The sequence below is a fragment of the Fringilla coelebs genome (assembly GCF_963513975.1).
Source record: "Fringilla coelebs genome assembly, chromosome: 7".
Lineage (NCBI taxonomy): Eukaryota > Metazoa > Chordata > Aves > Passeriformes > Fringillidae > Fringilla > Fringilla coelebs.
In genome coordinates this window covers 8,966,144-8,988,331 of record NC_140035.1, presented here as the reverse complement: position 1 = coordinate 8,988,331, position 22,188 = coordinate 8,966,144, and the positions used below count along the sequence as shown (strand labels likewise).

The window sequence follows — 22,188 nt, the reverse complement described above, 5'->3', positions numbered from 1 at the left end:
AGGGACACAAATGCCTCAACCAAGAAACAAGGAAGTCCACTTGACCTGTGCAGTCAGCTACGAGAAGGTCCTGCAAGCACAGGGATGTAGATGGCTCTGTATTCTACAGATGGAAAGATCAAAAGGCTCAGTACCTCAAATGTCTCATTCCAAATGGGATTAAGATCTCTGGAGACTGTCTTGCTTCGATACTGCACGGTGCCAACGCGGAGGAGAGCGTACGGATCAGACTTCCCCCTGATGGCACCAAGGAAATTGTCTTTCTGGACAAGGTTTTCAGCTTCTAACAGATGAACCCTTATTACTCCCTGGATAAAATAAGATACAGAATTGGTCATGAAAATGCAATCTATGGATAATTATAATATACTGCCTCCTAAAACTGTTTATTTCAGGCAGCAAGGGTAGTCACCGTGACAGTTCTGCAAAGACATGTAGTTTGATGCAGTACATTTCCAATGACAGCTGTAATAAAGCACTTCTTTCACTGTTTGCCTAGAGGGGAAAAAAAGCCCCCTTAAAGGGATGTAAAATTCAATCTAGATAACTGTATAGGAAATATATGCACACAGCATTACAGCCACAGTCAAATCAAGTGTAAAGATCAACTCCCCCTGACTGAAGGAGGACCTAAGCACTCACTGGCCGGTTCTTATTTTATTGCACAGGAGCCATTCCACTTCAATTTAGTGATGCAAGCTTGCAACAGTGAGCATGCTTTTGTCACTCATTTATATTTATCCTCATTAGTAAGTGTATTAGGTATTTGATGGATGAAGGAGATAGAAGACCTGGATATGTAGAGTATTTAGGAAATTTTTATTTGTAACAATGATATGTTATCCTCCAAGTTCCCTATTTACAACTCTTCACAGCATTAGTAAAAATATGAAATAGCATACATTGCTTATGTATTTATCCTCTCATTTGCATGTACCACAGATCTGCAGTTACAGTCTAAAGGTTTAATTGGTAAATGAGCTCAGAGTACAAACTGACTCCTTATGACATGCAGAGAGGGCAGAAACTCCCAGTGCCCGTGTTCCTCCCTCCCAAATTATTATCCAACACTGCTTTCACATTTCTGAAATACCACCTACTGAAAGCCCACAATTCAGGTTGAAAGAGTTGATGCAGCATCCAAAGACACTAAGCTTGGATGCATCATTCAGGTAGATAAACACTATGTCACTGACAAAACTCACCTGGGGGACAGGGAACCTCAAGTGGGCAATGTTCATGTTCTTTTTCAGAGGCACTGTGATTCTGTTGGGTAGAACCAGCCGTGCAGCAATGAAGTCTTGAATTAATGAGTCTGACACTACACTGCAGGTGGGGGAAAAAAGGCAACAGTCAGTCACAACTCAGGAGAGAAAGTGAGGGACAGCAGAAAAAATGGGCATTGCAAAGTGACTGGTGTGGCCTAGCTCCCCCCTAAGTATTGTCAAGAATTCGAACAGGACAACCAGGGAAATGATGGAAGATTGAATCACCATCTCTGGAAGCATTTAAAAGACCTGTAAAAGTGCTTAGGCACCTGGTTCAGTGATGGGCTTGGCAGTATTAGGTTAATGGTTGGACTAGGTGATCTATAAAGATCTTTCCCAAAGTTTATGATATGATTGTATGAAAGAGCTGCAGAGTGGCCATTCAACTTCAATTTAGTGATGCAGGTTTGCAAAAGGAGCATCCTTGTTGCAGGGTGTGAATTTGGCTCATCATTGTATACAATGAATGGGAGCTCAGGCTGTGTGAAATCTTCATGCACACACCCAAACATGTCAAACTCAAGCGCCTTCTGGGTTTCCTTAGGAATAACACCAGAGATGGACAAGGGGAGAAGGGAATCAGGAAGTTTCAGCATTTCACAGGAGGCTCAAGGCCTCCAGCTAGTTTGGTTTTAGACTTAGAAATGGCCACAGCACACAGTGCTGCCTACTCTTGGCCACCTGCTGAGACTTCTTCACAAAATTGAAGCAAGACAGACACATTAAAAAAAAAAAAAAAAAAGCCAAGCTCATTTCTCAGATGAGGTTCTGGATCTTGGCAGAATTTGCACTAAGAAGGAAAATTTCTTTTGAAGTGACTGGATATCACATTGCCTGAATTGAGGGCACTATCTTGGAGTTCAAGGAACTTTGCAGCCTAATTACAACTTGCACATTTTTAGCTTTTCAGTTCAAATCTTTGCTTTACAACTGCTCTTTTTGTACAGCAGGTACAAGAATATATGGTTATCATTGATGTCCAAGTACTCTCCAGGTGATTAATGGGAGGATTTCAACACACCACTACAAACTGGCATCAGCAAAAAACAATATTAAGAGGAAAACCCAAGAGCAGCAATTATCTGAAAGACTCTTCTTCTTGATAGATCTAGTGCTTACAAGGGTATGTCTGTGTAACAAAACTGTGCCAATTCACAGAGGAGGCTGAATTCACACATAAAGAACATAAGGAAAGTCTTCTACTCCACACAGTAAACCAGGAATCTTGGTCAGGCTCTTGGCTTTCCTTTAAAAAAATTCCCCACAGGAATGTCACAGAACTGTCCCCTCTCTCAAGTCTCAGGGTACACCCAACTAAACACAGCTTGTATGTGGGAACAGATGATTGGCATCCAGTTTCTTTCCTATCTTAAGTGAGCCAAATTCATTTGACAGGGAGGGCTCTTGTTCAACCTGAACTTCAGCCCATTCATGGTCAGCCATGTTTTGCTCCCAGTTTTCATTGCACTGGTGAGGAACAAGCACAGGTTTCTGTGTGCAAATCCCTGTGGGAGAACCAGGCAGTAAAAATTTAGGACACCAAATTTGCACTTAATTATATGAGAGGCTGTAGGCTGGAACACCTACAGGCCTTCTCCCTGCAAGGATTAGGGAAACCAAGTTAGAAAAGAACAGATTAATTCCTCTGATAAAAACTGGAGCTCTCAGGCTAAACTTCAGGGCAAAAGGCCACTCAGGCCTCAAATTAAGAGAAAAAGGAAACTTCCTCTCATTCAACATCAAAGGCCTTCAGAGGATCTTTAATGCATAAACTGGTACCTAAAGTGGCCAGACTCTTCCTGAGTCTGCAAACCATGAGCTGCAGGGGAGCAGAGAGGAACAGAAGTGTCTGCATTTGCAGTGAAAGGGACAAAGGCAATGGCTGTGTAACCCCAAGTATTTTCCTCTTGTGCAACAGAATTTTCTCCTTACACTAAAAAACAAACCGAATCCCTAATCTGGTGAAACAGTTTGTAACAATACTGAAACCCGCTAAGATTTTCATCCTTGCTGTGCAAGTTTTATGTATGTAATACTAACCCAAGAGGCACTGGAGAAGAGCTACACCTAAGGGGTCAGCAGATTACATAGAAAGAAAACTTTGCTCCTTATAAATCTGGTGCAGTTCTCTTTATCATAGATTGTACTGGAGTTTTTCAGAGGGACTACAACTCTGTGATACCTTGCCTTTTTACACTACACTGTAAATTAAAAAAAGCAGTCTGCCAGACTAAACCTACTTCATCTACCTTTGCAAATAACTCGCATATGGGAAACAGAAGGGCTTGTTTTTAATTTATAAGTCATTGTTGCTTGGGGATTTACTATTTCCATCCTAAATGTAATGAAGTGATTGAAACAGTTTTGCCAGAATGTAAAAAGAACGCTTTTCAGGTTTTGCCACAGCCAGATACAATGGGATGAACATCTGCACAACACCATGCACACAATGCTCTCAACAGCTTTGGTTACTCTAGAACTACATCCCAACTTCCAAAAATTTTTCAAAGCATAAAGTAAAGCAAAGTAGACACTCACTTAATCCCTGGGACATCCAGAAGGTTGCTCATTCCTGCCCAGTTGATTTCCAAATGCTACAACAAGATCAGGGAGAAAATATTATAGAGGTCTATTTAAATTTATTTTAAAATAAATGTAGAATTTAAAAGGGAAATGCTTCTAGAAGATGTCTAAAGGAAGGAAAACTTGTACCACCAATTGCATCTCTACATTAAAACCAACAGCTGGTATCAATTCCCTTATCTATTTTATCCACCACCCTGAACTGAGGGTATCACTGGAACTCAATCTGCAAGAAGAAGCAAAGTCAGCATGTAGCCCTTAGCAATGGCCACTGGCAGATGCCCTGGGGTCATGAAGGAAATTCAGCAACTCTATTAAGACTTTGAAGTTGTTTTCTCATCCTTTCACTTTAGGGGTTGGCCTATACCCTGAGGCAGAGGGATTTACAAATACCACCAGTTTCAGGAGTCTGTATTCCTATTCGTACAAAAAACAAAAAGAGGTTCTTTCATGTGCTAAAAAATGCTGCTACATCTAAACACAAAAACACCTCATTCAAGATCAAAAATGTATGACTTTCATGAACTCAGGCAGAGCATAAACCACGAACAAAGCTGTGTGCTGTAAGATAACTATTTCTTACAAGACTAGAAGGTTTCTCATATTTTATTAAACCACAATTGAGTACAAGGGACATGACCTTAAACAGGCAAGCTTTCAAAAGGCAACAATTTTAAATGCAGTCTCCAAAATGACTGCATTTAAAATCTGTGAATGGGAAGGTAGAGCAGCCAGAAACCTTGCAGAAACAGCTCCTGTGCTGCCACCATAAGACAGTCCTCCCATTCTTAGAGTGGAGTAACTATTTAAGCACTACTACAAAAGTATAGAGTGAATTAATTCACATCCTCCCAGAATTCAGGAGGGACACTGAACAATTAGGAATTTGTCATTTAAGCACCAGAACTGTGAGGTATTCACAGTTATGCAGTTTGGGTTATCAATGATGGCCAGCTCGTGTCACTCACTAAAGACTAAGAAGTCTGCAGAGAGCAGCTTGCTCCTGACTCACCGGCTTCTGCATGAAGAACAAGGTCACAGCTCCAACAAAGGGTGCATCGGTCAGGAGCGGCTCCAGGATCACCCGCAATGTCCCATACAACTGCAAACAGAACAGGAAAGCTCAGGGTTAAGGTCTTCTCATGATGCAGCTTCAAAACTGTGAGCTTTTCAGTGATGGAGATAATTTTAGAAATTCTACTTGAATTTTATTTAGAATTTAATAAAAAAACTTTTCCCCCCAAACCGTTGCTACTGATATCAGGCAATGCTTTCTGTGTTTGTGGAGTCTCTCTGCAACCCTGCTGTACAATGGAGCCATTTGTCTACTAGATTTCAACATTCCAAGAACAGGTTCTTGATTTAATCTACACCAGTTTATGAATATCATGGTTCTTCTGAAGTTCTGTACCAACACTCTGAGCTCCTCTGAACTCCAGTGGCAGCTGCTGGCTTACACACACTCAATGCTCCAGCACCAACCCTGTTTAAGAGTCATTCTATGAAGCTTAGAAGTGGCATTTAAATGCTTTCCATGGAAGGCCTCATTTCTCCAGCCAAGAACAAGGAGATAAAGCAAATCATTCCAAGCCTGACAGTTGCTAGTTTCCCAGTTGTCATGACCTCCCCACTGGGAGGTGCCCCTCCTGCCCCACACAGCCTTGAACAGACAATGTTAGCACTGCACGCACCTGTACACCTTTCACGCCAAGATTAAATTTCGATATGTCCATGTGAATCTCACAGTCCCCTATGTAACTGAAAGAAAATTCTCACATTATTCCACAGTTTGCAATAGTCCCATGAGAAATTTGGGGCTTTAAGGATTGACAACATTATTCCACAGGCAGAGAGATGGATTTTCAAGTGACTGAAAAAGGGAAGTTGAACAAAGGTCAGATGTTTCACAAGAGAAACCTTGCAGTCAGCTGGGATATTGATGTACCTGTAAAACATTGAAGCAACATCTGTGTTTCCAGCTTGCTTTTCCATTCTTCAGACTGGGAGTTGGCTGGAGCAAGCTTGCTCCAAGAAGGGGACCAAGATGCCCATTCAAAATTCAAGGTCAGAGCCATTGCACTCTTGCTCCCTTCTCTGCCAAAAGCCTGATCCCACCCCACGCCCTGGTGACTCAGCCCTGAGGCTGGTGCAGAGCCATCCTGCCATAACTTATGGGGTTCCCACCTTGCCCACACCCAAAAAGCCCATAGATCACCCATGCCCATAACCCAAAAACCCACTTGAAGGACAAATTTATCACTAAAAATAACCTGTTTTCCTTGAGGCTGAATTCAAAGACAACTACTTAGATCAGATTTTGGTCAGTTGCCATGGAGAACATCAGGCTTTAAATAAAGCAAATGCTGAATGCGGTTCTCTGGTAATTTGGAAAGCACCTTAGACTTTTATTAAAGTGCAAACACCGCCTTATGCAGAAACCAATAGCCACACCCCAGGGACCAGAACTTCACAGATCTGTTGATGCCTCTGGCAGAAAACAATTGAAGGGAGCCACCAAGTTCCCTTTCAGCCCCCTGAGAAATAGCTCTGGCTGCAGACACACGAACACCCTGCAGGTAAAGCAGGGTGTAAAGGTGCTGCAGCAGTGAATGTGCTGTGCTTGCTGCCTGCATGCATAACTTCACTCCATAATCAAAGGAAAAGGGCAGGAGTTCTGCTCTGACCACATGTATATGGGCAAATAGTGCTGCAGTTGCTACAAATTCAAACTGTAATTTGCATATAGACAGATTCCCTTCCACCCCCAAAAACCTGCCAAGACTGCAACCCTGTGAATTTGCTTCCACTTCTGCAGGCAAAGTTCTTTGTGTATTTGTTTACAGGCAGTCACCTAGCAGAATTTCAAGAGCTCATAACACATAGAATAAAGGCTTTAATATTAGGGCATTCTCATTTCTTATTTCCAACCTCATAAACCATGCCGAAATTAACACAATCTTTCTTAAAAGCTAGTGACATAATTAAACTTATTTTATGTTTGTTAACTTCCACAAGTTTGACATTATCTTACAGGTCATTACACTGTGTGCTAATAGAGCATTGTTACAATAAAATTCTAAATGAGGAACCAAAATTAGTTCCTTAATTTGCAATAATTAATCCAAGAGGATTTAATTCAGCTTTTGCAAATGTCTAACACAACACAAATAAGAGCCATGGTGTTTTACAGCCTTTCTACCTTTCCACACAGACAAAACCTCTTCCCACTCAGTTCTAGATGTCTCTTTTCTCCAGTAAAGATGTCAGAGAAGTCTTATCAGACCCTGAGCCTTAAATTAGCCTTATGTCTGCCTCATACAGGTATCACCCCCTGCCAGGGTCCTTGGTAGGAAGGATGAACTCTTTGTTCATTAGTTATTCCTCATTTCCAGTCCCAGCTGCTCATGCTTCCATCTGCTCCTCTGTGCAGCTTAACCTTGCCTGCCCCAGAGCACACCTGAGCCAAACTCAAGCCTTGACACTTAAAAGGCTGAGCCCCTCCACCCTACACAGGACTGTGCTCTACCCACCTATGGAGGGTGAAAGAATCACCTGTTTCTCTCCTCCATCACCTGTTGCGCAGGGTGATGCAGATATGCCTGTGCTGTGGATAAGAAAATTTTTCAAGTGCAAGTATCTGTGTCTGTTCTGTACTTGGCTGGAAAAGCTGGGCCCAGTGTTTATGATACAAAGGCAATCCACTGGCTGAATGCAGGGCTGCTACCAGAGCTGGCAAGTTTAACTAACCTGGATGTCTGCACCTCCCTTCAGAAAAAGCCCAGGCAATTCCCTGCCAGTAAAGTAACTGCCCAGGGGCCCCATCTCCCCATGGCCCCCATGCCGGCCCCCTTTGGCCCAGCCTCCTCAAGGACAGCTACAGCCCATACAAATAAGGGACCTCTAAGTGCTATTTTTCACACTTCCCAAAGCAAAGGATGCAACTTGTGATACCACAAACTTAACACAGAGAGAGGAAAGGAAGCTCCTCTTCACATAGGCCATAGAACTGAGCCACAGCATTGAGTGTTGCATCATGCTGGTGAGATCAGAGGCACAAGGTGAAACAAGGCCCTTCATGAATCACATGTCTATGAGTGGCTAATAAACCACACAAATGGTTCCATACAGACTACGAAGGAAGGGTAAGAAGGAAAGGCTTTTTCTACTCCTACCCTCTTCCTGTATTTTCTCCATGTCAAAACAAAGACTCTGGGCTTCAACAACTAGTTGCCTTCTTGATAAAACCGGAGGGAAAAAATCTGTCCTCCTGTACTGTTGAGAGACTGAAAGCAAGAAGAATTTACAGACCACTGAAACCTAACCCAAGAGTCACTGTGGAGCCAGCACTGCACAATGCACCCCACAGGCACCTAACAGCACTTCACTCTCCTCTCCACTGCTGTGATGCCAGCACACAGCCCATAAACAGATCAGTCATTTAAACCTCAACAGCACAGTGACCAAGAGGTAGAGTGAAGGACAGCCTCTCACTGGGGTAACTCAACTCCATCTCTTCTAAGTAGCAAAAAACCCTGTTCTATTGGCAATCCAGCAAAAGGCTGGTAAATAATAGCACTAATCACAGATTTGCCTCTCCTTGTTCCTGAAAGCAACACAGAATCTCCTGCAGACACTGCAGGATGCACAACACAGCTTAGTTGCAGACACTGATGTTAACATATGGACACAAGTGAAGCAGAGGCCTTAATGCAGCCCTAGAGAAGAGACCCCCAACAGAGAGGGAAGGGAAACCCCACACTCCTGTGTGAATACAGAAAATCCTGGGGTTATCAGATGGCACCAGCTTGGGTTAGGTTATCAGCATGAGGAACAGAAGTGCTTGGCCAGTTCGGAGATGTTGATGGGTCTGCCAGAGGGACAGGAATGTGGAGGTGGGGGAATCCCTCTGCAGAGGATTAGCAAAAGACAGTGAAAATGAGCATGTGGGAGAAGCAGTTTAGCAGAGAACAGCAGCAACCTTCTGCAAGGCTTAAAAGATATCAGATCTCTCAATCTCAACATGGAAAGCATAAATGCTTTGCCAAAGGCCCTGACACTGACCAGGGTATTACAACAACAGCACTGAAACATCTGGCTGAAAATCAAGCATGTGAATTTACAGGGAGCAATGATGCTCTGCCAGGGCTGGGGATGCTGCCATGCCACTGCCATGGTGAGCAGCAGGCACAGTTCTGAGGAGCTCTGTGCTGTTGCCAAGACAGTCCATAATTTCACAGCTTTTTCCTGGCACTACCATGAAAAGCCATTTATATTAGGCAGCTCAGTCACCCACTAAACTTAGAGAGCTACAGAAGCACGCAAGTGGTAATTCCCCCAGCAATTCCCTTCTCCAGGGCTAAACCAGGAGAGAGTTTAGCTCTGCAATGGCTCTGATGTTAACAAAACATACAAGCTCATTCAAGACACCCTGGGAGGTATTAAATGTTTTATCCAATTTTGGTGTTGTTGTTGTTGTTAATAGAGCTAGAGGCAGTATTCTGCTCAGAGAATAGCTGTAATCAAAAAAGCAAATGTGTTGGATGGCACATAGAACAAATAACGATTAAAACAGAGGATTAATCTAGAGGAAGGAATTAAAAAATAAATAGTGCAAGTAGTTCTGGAAGAACTGGAGAGGTTGGACTAATGAGAAACCATAGTAGGCAAGACAGACCAAGCATCTCAACCTGAGAGCTTTCCTGAGAAGAGGAAACACAGTTTGAAAACTTGGGTTCTCACCGCCATCAATGGCAAAGCCAAGGGATACATTCTTACATGAGCTGTGCAGGTCATTTTGATTTACAGGCTGATGCACATTTCACTTCTGTAACCACTGGGGACATCCAGCTGGGAGACAGATTGTTTCACATCATTCTAGGCTCATCTTTGTGCACTATGCCCAGTCCAGCATGACACATACACAGGCAGTAAGTTAAGAACCATCAACATAATCAATGATGCATTGTTACCAGATCTGCAGGTCCAGGGTAACTTGTCTTCTGTCAATTTCTTTGGTGTAGGCTTTTATTCCGTTAATTCTAGGGCACTGAAATAGAGACAAACAAGATACAACATAGTCAACACCTATCAAGCTAAGCATAAATAAAAAGTCCTACTCACTTTGATGAATTTGAGAACAGAAGCATTAATTAAATACTTTGCAAAACTGCACATAAAATATGAGTATACCACGCTAGGTTTTTTTTCCTTTAAAGACAAACAACCTTGACACTCCTCAAACACAGGGCTAGTTGCAAGTAGCCCTAAACCATCCTGCAAGCCTTAGAAAGCACTGAAAACTCCTGCTGCAAGGGTACAACAGAAATAAATACGGATATGGTCCTTTTTTCCTATCTGCAGTCCCAGCATACTGGCAATAAGTGGGAAGAGATGTGTGTCTTTCCTGTATGATCCTTCCTTCATGGTGAAGATGCTCAAGTCAACATGAGGAGGGAGCAAAGCTATTACAGAGCTGAACATCTCACTCCCCTTGCATCTGAACTTTTCAAAAAAGAGTGAACACAAGAGCCACAAAAGATTCCCACTACCTTCTCGCCAAAGTGGATCTTGGTAAAGGTGCATGTTTTCAGATGTACACTCTTTGCTCTGATTTTTGGTTCAAGAACTTCTTTGAATGTTTTTTCCATGATTGTTCCAAAGTATGGCCAAGCCTGTACAAGGACCTAAAGAAGGGTGAAAGCGTAAACACACTGAAGATTCTTTGAGTAAAACAACTTTTACTGAGAAACAGACACACCTACTACAGAACCCTGGCTATTAATATCTGTCCTTTTAAAATACCAAGTCAACTTTGTGCACTTAAGTCATCCTTATGGAAGGATTAATCTCTGTTCCTCAGAACTGGAATTTGTTTCAGGAACTGAAGGGTGAGTTTTCAGTACCATGGAGGCTGCTTCTAACCACAGGAGCCAACGAAGCCCACGGTTAAATTTCTTAAGTACAATAATCCCTAATTACTCTAAAGTGTCACAATGTTCCTGGGAGTTAGGTTTATTTAGAGGATTGAGATGAGCTTTTATATAAAAATTTGCTAAAAAAAGAAAAGATAGTCACTGGATGCTAATTTGCAAGTTCAGCTGTTTTACTTTGAGAGGTTGACCACACCTGCTGATGGAAGCATTTGCCTCAGTGCTCTCTGAGAACCTTTCTGGTAAGAGATACCTCTAAGTTTGCTAAAATAATAACATATACATGTATGTATCCACACATACAGACAAACACTAGCTTTTTCTTTTTAGTCTCAGAATGAAGTGTCGAGTTTATCAAACTTGTATCAACCAGGCTCACATTGGCTCTCAACCTCAGTTCCAACCCCACCCCACACTTAAGTGACTCCATTCTTCAGTATAGACACTGATACAACTGAACTACACTAATTTAGTAGTAATTTGAAAGCTTTCTCAAACTTGTCCCACACAGTTTGGATGGGAGCAGGTGGCCTCACCAGCTGGAGTTCAGAGCTCCTCACCTTGTTCAGCCACTCCACTCGTTCAACATCAGGGAAGTGAACCTGGATGCAAAGAAAAATAAAGTGAGTGCTACGTGCCATCTGTCTGAGCACACTGCAACACATGCAAAAGGCAGCATGGAGTGTGGAACAATTGTTAGAGTAAGCTGAGATCTCTCTGCCTTCATACATACATCCTTTATAATTTCCTATCTCCTTGAAAACTTGTAAAATGCAAAGAAGCCAGTAGAGAATAGTAAAAGGCAAAAGAGCCCACGTGCACTGATGTATCAGTATGCCTCTGGGCACATTTACATGATTAAAGCAAGTGTCACTTCCTGTTCATGATGTAAAGCAGCATTAGATTTCTCATCCTTCTCTTTGTCATGCCTTGGGAAGCCATGAGAACCTACTTCCCTTTAAGACCATGAGCTGTGCAAGACCTGTTTGCTGTACTCACTCTCCTCAACCAGGACACCACACTTTGGAAAACAAGAACTTCCTTGGGAAACTCAATGTATTGGTTGTGGCAGCATTTCTCCACTAACACCAACATGGTGCCAATGGCTTCAGGGGAAAAAAATCCCTGTAAGAGTTCAAGTCTGTTAGCATACACTATCATGTGTAACAGTCCAGTGTTTTCACCTCTCAGAGCTTTTTAAGATGGTAAGGAGAAATTAAAATGACATAGTCACTTATAAATCATGTTTTCAAGTTGGACACACTAAATGCCAGCAAGAAGTGTATATGTCCATTATAAAACCCCACAAGTTCCCTGAAGTGATGACTTGCCTAATCACCATCAGGACAACTGGGTATGAGACCCTCTCAAGTAACTGATCTCTCAGACCCCTGCAAGAAGTTGCTAAGTGAAGAGTTACAATCACCTTACTACAATCACACATTAAAGCCTATGGATGTGGTATTTGCAGCTGGTGTTACAAGCTGGTAGCAGGTTACTGCAGAAGGGAAGGACACTGCAGCAGCTTCTCAGAATAGACATTAGAGCACCTGAATACAAAGGGAATCTGACTATCATCTAGCCTGATAATAGTAATTGGGCAGGACAATACCTCCTCTTACAAGAACTGTGAATTACACTTTTCAGGCAAAGCCTTACTGTTCATCACCTTCCAGAGAGGTACTCAGAGATGTTTGGATGAAATGGACAGTAGCCTGTTTTTTAGATCAGCTTCATATATGATTGAAAAGCCCATTTTCCTTGCTCAAATCATGCTTCAAATGATCTCATTTAAAAAACCCAAAATAATATTACCATATTCTTAATAAGAAATTTCTTTTGATGCTCTAAATAGCAACTTTTCCATTAAATAAGACAACAGAAGTTCACTGAAATATCAGCCTGCACAGGTCTATTTGCATGATGAAGTGAGAACTCAGCACCAGAAGGGACATTCAACACAATCAACTGCTGCTGACATTTTAGAGACTGGCAGATTATGTGAATCAGGGGATCTCCACTTCACCTGCCAGCCTCTCATCTTCCACCTAAAGGCTCTCCATCAGGGCACATAAATCCTGGGTTCTCAGTTCTTCAAAACACCTTACAGACAGGAGAGGGATGTGACACAAAAGAAGGGACAGGACAACAGTTAGGCTACCCCTTCCCAGTAAGAAAGTCACAGCTCTTTTATGCAGGGGAGAAATGTGGGGCATTATAAACCATTACAGTTGTCTGGGATTATTTGCTAGAGGCAAGGCTCCTAGAGACTTGAAACAGCACAAAGGGGCATCAGGAAAGAGGCAAAAACCATGAGAATGAGGCTGTAGGTAGATACACCTTTAGAAAAAGTAAAATTGAATTCATTATTTGCACCACAGTCACCCAAACCACCAATGGCCCACAGCAAACCTCCAAAGCAACTGCAATGAATCACACTGCACTGTGACACACCTCAGATGCTGTGATAGCAGACATTTGTACACAAATGTACAGGTACATTTCCACCCCACCTGACACCCCCTCATTCAGGTGTCTGCAACCCAGGTCCCACCCATGCACTTGGTGCCTGTTTCCTCTGACAGATGGAATGGCACTGGTGGAGCTCAAAAGCTGTGACCAAAGACCACCAGGGGCTCCTGGGCTGACACAAAATGGGCTCTTGTTGCAGAGAACACCACAGAAACTGGCTGATTACATGACTGGTGAAAACCAGCTTTCTGCCCTTTATGACAGGCCACCAAATTTCAGTGGGTTCTCAATACCAAAGTTCAGCTCCACTCAATGGTATGAACTAAATGAGCAGTTCTGTGAGGAAGCAGAGCTCAGTCTCCAGGTGTTGCAACTGCATTATCCACTGTGTAGTAAGACACAAGGTCTGAGCAAGTCCTTTCCTACCCATGGGGCATCCCCATAATACACATCCTAGCTACCATGTCACATGGCTAGTTCAGCTCAGTAACACCACCAAGCTCTCTTCTTGACCCAACCGTTTATTCCAAGAATTTAACGTATCCTAATATGTTTTGAAAATAAAACCATCTGCAGTTCCACACTTCTGAGTCATGTGCTCTGGATTTCAGACTCACTTCTGGCCCTTGCCACTGGTGAGAGCCCTGCCAGCAAGGTCTTGCCCCGAGTTTGTCATCAGTACAGCACAGGTAGGAGGAGACCAAAACACTTCCTACTAATCCCAGAACCAGACACCAAGAGCTGCCAAAATTAATACTAACACAGAGTAAGATTTAATCCTCTAGCCTTGGGCAAGTCCCACTATCAGAATCAGTTTTACCCATCTACAAAAGCAGGCACACTTCTTGCCAAAGTTTAAGGAATGCAGTAAAAATTACTTAGCATTTGAAAAGAGCTTTGAAGATCAAAACCACTAGGTAAGGGGCAATTACTAGCAAGTAAAGAAAATGTGTAAATTCTGCATGACTCCACCTTTCCCTGGAGAGGCCACAGCAAGGATCACAGCAAGAACAGAACCCATGTCTGACACAACAGCACCATTCTGTTCAAATACCACACAGCAATCTATGCATCAGGGTTGGGTTTGGTTTTTTGCTTGTTTGGTTGTTTTGGGTTTTGTTGGGGATTTTGGTGTTTTGTTTGTTTCTTTTTACAAAAAGTCAGGGATTTTAGCTATTCATACAAGAGGGGAAAAAAAAAACCAAAAGAAGTGTAAACAAGGCTTTTGTATGAACAAGGACTTAAAAGGCAACATTTTAAAAGGACAGTTCTGTACCCAGCAGTATTTTGCCTGGTAAAAAGAGTTTAACATCAGGAAAAAATGCAGCATACTTGGATTCTGCCATGTGTAGCCAGATAACCAGTGGAAAAAGCAACATAGAGCAGTCACCACAACCCCAGGAGCTGGAATGAAGGTGGAAGCCTGGCTACCTCTGCTCTGAGCACTGCCAGCTCCTACAGAAGTCATGCTAAAGGCTGCAAAGGCTGAAGTCAGAAGGTCTCAACTCTCCAAGCCATGGATCTGACTGTGCCTGCCATGAGCAGATTTCCAGCCTGGTTTCCTGAGGAAGCACAGCCTGCCCACGTACACTGTCTAGCACAGGAATGCATCTATTCCAAACTCACTGGCTGGCTTCAGCCAAGAAACTGGTGCTGCAAAACAATCCTGCAAATACCCCAAAACAGATGGTTGAGTAGATTAGGGAAACCCTCCCAGCATCCCCCCTAAAGGAAAGGCTGCATTCTGTATATCTCCTAACAACTGATACCAGGACTGAGCAGAACCTGAGCCAACTTAAAGAAGCCACTTCCTAGGGAGAACAATTTTTAACCAACAAAATCAATGCTTTGCTCAAGAGCAAAATCAGTGATTGCTCTTAACTCTTCACTGGATGGATCCCCCTCATTTTATTAGAGACCACACGAAGAGACAAAGATTTATGAATCACAAGACACACTGCCATCATTTCACACCTTCAGAACCTTTCCTAAGATTACAACACTGCAAATGCAAGCCATGCTCCCCTTGAACTGTATTGCTACTGCCACCTCTGTGTGACAGGAGAGAAGAACTCAGCACCTAGTTTTAGAAGCTGAAGGTCCATGAACACTGAAAGGGCAAAACCAAAAGATAAAAAAGACAACATCACAGAGAATAAACTGAATAGGTGAGACTCAGCCTCCAAAATAGGCACATGGAAGAAGATCCAATAGAGGAAGGAAAATTAAAACTGGGGAGTTAAAAAGCATCAAGGACAAGTGTAGTGTGGAAGCAAACACCCAACTGATGAACAAAAGTTACCACCACACAAAAGGAAAGGAAGAGGCAATATGGATAAAACTAAAAGCACACTGTGCAGCCCCTTTATCATTAGGTCCTACATCCTGCCTTCCAGGAGCCAGGCCCAAGAATTCTCAAGTCACAAATCAAACCTCTGGAAAGAGTCTGACTCCACCATCTCTATGAACACATGCTGGGCAGTGGGAGATACCCAGAAATGAGATACCCTTTAAGCCTTCCCTTCTCTTGGAGGACCCTGAACAGCCCCAGCATTGTCAGACACCAGGTGCTCCAGCCCCTGACCATCTCAGTGGCCTCTGCTGCACTCTCCCCATTTGCCCAAACCTATCCTGGGTTGGGGCACAGGGTGCTCTCTGTGCAGCCTTGTGAAGGGCAATCAATAATGGATCACCTGCTCCCACACTAATGAAGCCTGAAACTTTCAGCCACAAAACCTAATAGAACTTTTTGCATTTGTGTGCACTGTGGGGGCAAGCCTGATTTTTCAACAGTGACTAAGAGGCTCAATTTCTGGTTACAATGATTCAGGGCACTTGAGGATAAAACACAACACTGCTCTCACAGCATCAGGGCAAGAGCTGACACCACCACATTCATTAATGCCCTGAATTGGTTTTTTTTTTACACTCTGTCAATACAAACAAGCAGAAACCTCATTCAGAGACAGACTTCTGTGCCTGGCGGGAGGGAACATGTGCAGAGAGCTGCATCAGCCCTGGCAGCAGACCCTGGCCTCACTCCTCAGAACTGCCAGCTGCCTTCATTTCCCACAGAATTAAGGAGAGCCAAGTGCTGTAGGCTATATAAAAGTTTGCCGACTATAAATGCCTCCATGCAACACCCTTTACAAGAAAAGCATTTCCCTACCAGTCCCTGACAGATTTTTAAATGCTAAGTAAATGATGATAAAAGAAAAAAGATCTAAGCACCTCATCATCCTTTCCATTAACCAACCACAGCTACCCAATTAATAACCCAAGACACAGAATAAAATGGCAGGCAGAAATTCTAGTTTTTTCACTTTAAAACATAGAGTGACTAGAAACAAATGTGAACAACAAACAGGGGTTGGTCTTTCATGCTGTCCACAGATAACTCCTTAAAATTAAATATTTGGGGTTTTAGAAGGATGAGAATATAACGTTTATAAATTTTTGTTTGCTATCAAATGACACTAAAGGGGAGAAAATCTGCTGGATAAGAAAGTCTAAAATAAGTATCTTCAACAGCAAAATACCTGCAATGCAACAACATGTATTTGAAGGGAGGTGTCTCCGGCGATACATCAGTCTGTTTTACATACCCACTTACAGCACATCTCCTGGGCTAAACCAACTCCTAGTTTAATCCTCGCTTTCCTGAGCAAGACTTTAAAATTAAAGACGCTACTGCTCGGCCCAAGGCATCACTGCCACCCCTTCGGCTGCTCGCTCCGGGACACCGCGCTCTCTGCGCTGCTCCCGCCGCCCGGAGCCGCCGGGACCCGCAGCCTCGCCGGTGCCGCGGGGCAGACCCCGCGCTCCTCACTCACCCAGGCCGGCAGGTGCCGGGCGGCCAGGCCCCGGCACACCGCCTCCCGCTCGTCCTCCAGCAGCGCGAAGGCGGCGGCCAGGCGGTCGCGCTTCCCCCGCCGGTTGAGTCCCCAGCAGATCCACAGCGCCAGCGCCAGCAGCAGCCAGCTGCCGCTCAGCCCCAGGTACCCCGCCAGGTACACGGGCCCGAGCCACAGCAGCGCCCGCGCCGCGGACCAGAGCAGCAGGCGCGGCAGCGCGGCGGGGCGCGGGGCCATGGCACAGCCCGAGCCGGGTGGCGACAGCCCGAGCCGGGGTGGCCCCTGCCGAGTGCGCTCGCCCCGCGCCGCCGCCGCCCGCCCGGGCCGGCCCCGCCGCCGCCCCGCCCCGCCGCGCCGCCCTCCGGCCAGCCCGGTACCCCGGGGCGCTCGGCTCTTCGGCGGCGCTACGGACACCCTGTGACCCATGGTCACGGCTGGATGTGCAACCACATGGGGCACACACCACCTGTTGGCTCTGGACACTTCTGCTTTCCTTCTTCCTTTGCACTTTCTTCTCGTCCTTTTTTGATTTTGAAGGAGATGTTGTGGGAGTTTAGATTCTGAAATACTGGTAATCGTGGAATCACTGAATCACAGAATCACCAAGGTTGGAAGAGACCTTTGAGATCAATAAGTCCAACCATCAATCCAGCACTCTCAACCCTAGACTACAGGGAAAAATTTTTTCTGACACATAATCTGAATCTCACCTGCGTCAGCTTGAGGCCATTGTCCTGTAGGCTTCTCACTGCAGGCACAGTAGAAGAGACTGATCCCCACCTCACTTCTACCTCCTCTCAGGTAATTGTAGAGAGCTATTAGGTCCCCCCTAAATCTTCTTTCGACTCAGTAAGCCCAGCTCCCTCAGCCATTCCTTATAAGACATGTTTTCTCAAAGACACTCTTTGAGATGCTTTCCACCCTAGCAATATTAATTCTATACCTTTATATACATGCCTTAACAGACAGGCTGTAATTGCACAGTTCTACACTGTGTTTTCCACTGCAGCATTCCCTGGATCAGGCAAAAGCCACTCTTTGTTCAGTGGATAAGTCTGGAACATCAGTGAATAGAGCCAGCTTTTACTGTGGCCCCTTTTTGATACTGGCTGCGCAAGATAACAAATGATGAGCCAGATAAAAACCTCCAAGAAAAAGAAGTTGGCCATGACTGGGAGAATGAAGTTTTGTCTCTGCTTTGCTATGGAATTAGTATTTAATTATGGGTCAGTCAATAAATCAAACAACACCACAAGTCATCCTCATTTGCTTGTAATCACTGCACATGACTGCTCTGGGCTAGAAATGAGTTCAGGCATCTGAAAACTCAAATGCCTCACATTAGAGAAACTCATGCATGAGACATCTATTAACAGGTGCTTTTGGAAACAACCCTCCTAATCTTTCCCTACTGTCAAATGAGGATGACTATGCTCTTCTTCCTGGGGATGTTGCAAAGATAAATAATTATAAAACACACTTCAGGAAGTACTTCTGTACACAGTGGGCAGTAAATCTCTAGAAACTGCAAAAAGCTGCAAGGCAGATGGCATCAACAGGTTCAGAAAGGGATTAGCTACATTCTCAAGGAAAGGGCCCATCAATGTATTCCCTAACATCACAGACACAACAGCTGTGGAGGCTGGGGGGAAAGGGCTGCAGGAAATGCTTGGGCTCATGTGCAGCCCCAAACAGCAACGCCACTGGGAGCAAGTGGACCAGTGGGCTGACCCCAGAGGGCATTTCTATTTGTAAAGCTGTGAAGGAAAGTCCAGAAACTGGCAGAGGCTGAAGTAGTACCTGCTCTCTTGATACCATGTATTAAAAAACACACAATGGTTAGTTTGCACAATTACATGCATCAGGATATAAATAAATAAACAGATTTTGGTTTCTCATTCTTCATTCAGCTGACCACAACAACCTGGGCTGAGGTTTAAGGACACTCCCTCTGTACAAATGACCAGAGCACTTCCAGTCCTGCAGCACAGCCCACAGCTGCTCTTTAGAGAAGGAGATGCTTCCGTGAAAGCAAACTCCAAATTCCTTCCTCCACTGTCCCCTAAGACCCTGAACCTGCAAACAGCCATACTTTCTCAGGCACTGCTTGCTCCTTTACTGCCAACTCCTTAGCTTGAGAAGTATCTTTCTGTAATTAAAGGGGTTTTAGGAACTTTAAACAACTAAGTATACAAGTAATATAAAATCTCACCAAACTTTAGCTCACCCTTCTTAAAATTTTAAAAGATGAACAAAAGAAAAAGAGTAGAGGTGAAAAGTTACTTTTATCACATCAGGCTACACAGAGAGGTGTTCTCAAACCAAATGCTGCGCTGATGAGACCAAGATAAATCAACAGCCTTTGAGACCATTGTTAACTCTGTTTATCATGGATAGCAGTCACCCTTTAAAAAATAACCTTTAAAATACTAATTGGTTTCTCTGATTTTCTGAAGTGCCAGAGGAAATACTGAATCACCAATCAAGAAGACAACTTAAGACTTATCAATTTCCTCCTGGGGAAAGTATGACCTTGACTGCAGCATGTTGCTTCCAAGCACCAGACATCTGAGCCACTTGAAGCCAACCTTTTTTCCAGTTACAGGGGAACTCCACAAGCTGTCACTAAGGCAATGACCCAAGGCCATTGTTCTGGCCTGTGACGATTTTCTCTCCTTATTTAACTTGATTAGGCATCACCACTATGCTTATTAACACTATGGTAAAAGTGTGTCTTGTGGCTGATTACGACAGAGACTTTACAGAAACTGCAGAGATTTGAAAATGTATTAGTACTAAATTTGCTGTCTCTCAAGCTGGCCATGGTAACTAAGGCAACCCATTTTAAAGGTGGGGAGTTATGAAAAACTGCCAACGCTTTTTAACTACAGAGAACATGCAAAGGAACTAACCTGAGGAATCAACTGAAGCGCATACCAAGCTATCAAAGGGTTTATTGAAGATGACTTTCTAACTTTCTTGTGGCTTCAGGGTTTGTGACCAGTGTGAAATTTCCTCTTTAGTGTTAACAAGTGTTAGAGGTGCAGTAGGTCTTTCTTCTGTGCCTCCATAGCAAAATATAAAACACTTACATAAGGCGAAAACCTTACTCCCTGTGATAACAGAATTATTTCTGTATCAAGACCTGATTAAAGCTATCACCCCTTTTGGCACTCCCAGTCACTTTACAAAAAGAGTAAATATTTTTGTTTAGCTTCCTCTCCCCTACGAAACCTTAGTGGTTTCATACTGTCCATCCATCCACTGTTTACCCCTTCAAGCAAAGCCAAATCCAGACCCTGCCTATCATAGGGCAAAGGCCTTGTATCTACTCCTGCTGTCTGTGCTCAGGCAAATCAGGAGTGCAATTCTCCAGGGAAAGCTGGCTGCTTCTGTCCAGAAATAAATATCAGTTGGGCAACTCAAAAGAGTCTAAGTTACATTGTTCAGCTAGGGATATTATTCTGGCTGGACACTGGTAATTTGGAAATGAAAATAATCATGTATATATGCTTTGGGAATCATCACATTGTCATAAAAATTACAAATCTAGGACTAACTAAGATTATCTATAAACATGGTCAGGATTGGTAAAGTTAATGCACCTCTTCTCCTGTGAAAAATAATAAGCAGAAGACTGCAAGGCTCTCATTAGGAATATGTGCAAAGCCAGTCTGGGAGTACATGACCCTTGCTTTAAGGGCTCTGCTCTACTGGGCTTGCTCCCCATACTGTGCCTCATGTCTGCCTGGCTGGTGGCTCCTCACTGCTTTTGTACAGCCAGCAGGAGAGAAGCACTGAAGAGCTGGCACTTCTAGCAAGATAATAAAGCCAGTTACAGCAATTTATTTCACATATTCACTTGTTCTATTACAGCAGAGTCATTAAGGCAAGAACTGTGCAGGAGGATGCAGAGTGTCCACAGAAGGAGGTAAGAATGTGGTGTGGTGTGGTGTGGTGTGGTGTGGTGTGGTGTGGTGTGGTGTGGTGTGGTGTGGTGTGGCATGGCCCACGGCCCCTTGCCCAGCCTTGCCCCTCCTGCCAGCAAATCCCACACTGCCCTGGCACTGGCCAGCAGGGTTAGTGCTGCAGTTGAGGTGGCCACAACACAGTGAGTACCATCATACAATTTTAGAAGGCTTTAAGCATTCACTTATGCAAAGTCACACCACACCAGAAGACTTCAAGTGTCTGCCCTTCTTGTTCTTTAGCGCAGCCTTTTACACCCCTCATGTTCAGGCATTGCACTGTGTGCCCTCTGCTCCCTTTGGTGTTGGTCAGTGCACCTGGGCACTCCACGGCTCATTGCTGTCAGAGCTGCTCACCTGCTGCTCACAGCTGTGCCCATGGGGGATGAGGCTCTGCCACAGCCCCACTCCCAATTACCACAAACTTGTAACTACAGGTGAGTAAAGCACTGAGAAAAGCTGTGCCTTGAATATGCACAAATTATCCAACTGCACAGGTGAGGCACAAGAATGTGAAAGAATACAAGCACAAGATATGATGGCATAAGAGAGAGGAAAAAAATAAACTTCCCTTACAGTGAGGAGGGCATTATCCAGGGCTGCTGGAGGTGGCCTAGGTGGAGCTGTCACTTCCCTGGCTCTGGGTACCACTCAGATTTTCACACAAGGCACACGAGCACACCTTGGTGTCATCCTGGAGCCAGCACTGGCCATGGGCAGCTGGTGCCACCTGCTGAACATAATAACATTTAGAATCTGGATTGAAGAAAAGTAAATTCCCACCAGAAAAGTCAAATCTTGCTGAAATTAGACTATATTTTACACACAGAAGAATCAGAGAGCTGTAATGAGCCCAAGACAATTCAGTTTATTTTTTAAAGTCTTTGCCAAGTACAACTTCTATTATTGTACTATATATTTCATTCCCAGAAACAAAGCCTGTAAAATCTGTTTGGTTTAAATTTTGCCACTGTATTAACATGATTTTATTAATTTTTTCTGTTTGAACAACTGTTTCTGCAACAGGATTTGTGAGCACAATATACAAAGTCTTTGGTCTAAAATTTGCACAACACATTTCTTGGAGAATAAAATATTTTATAGATTTTCTTGT

The 22,188-nt window shown here is 43.8% G+C and overlaps 1 protein-coding gene across 1 annotated transcript in view; it reads right to left on the bottom strand.

The window, feature by feature from the left end:
* The window catches only part of ESYT3 (extended synaptotagmin 3), a gene marked incomplete at its 5' end in the record, with an annotated part of 29,414 nt that extends 12,071 nt beyond the window's left edge, over positions 1 to 17,343 (bottom strand). The window contains 9 exons of the mRNA XM_084209219.1: positions 135 to 308; positions 1,206 to 1,326; positions 3,807 to 3,862; positions 4,864 to 4,953; positions 5,543 to 5,609; positions 9,821 to 9,897; positions 10,400 to 10,534; positions 11,341 to 11,382; positions 17,086 to 17,343. Of these exons, the coding sequence (XP_084065345.1) occupies positions 135 to 308; positions 1,206 to 1,326; positions 3,807 to 3,862; positions 4,864 to 4,953; positions 5,543 to 5,609; positions 9,821 to 9,897; positions 10,400 to 10,534; positions 11,341 to 11,382; positions 17,086 to 17,343 (1,020 nt within the window). The remainder of the gene's footprint in view (positions 1 to 134; positions 309 to 1,205; positions 1,327 to 3,806; positions 3,863 to 4,863; positions 4,954 to 5,542; positions 5,610 to 9,820; positions 9,898 to 10,399; positions 10,535 to 11,340; positions 11,383 to 17,085) is intronic.
* Between the last annotated feature and the right edge of the window lie 4,845 nt (positions 17,344 to 22,188).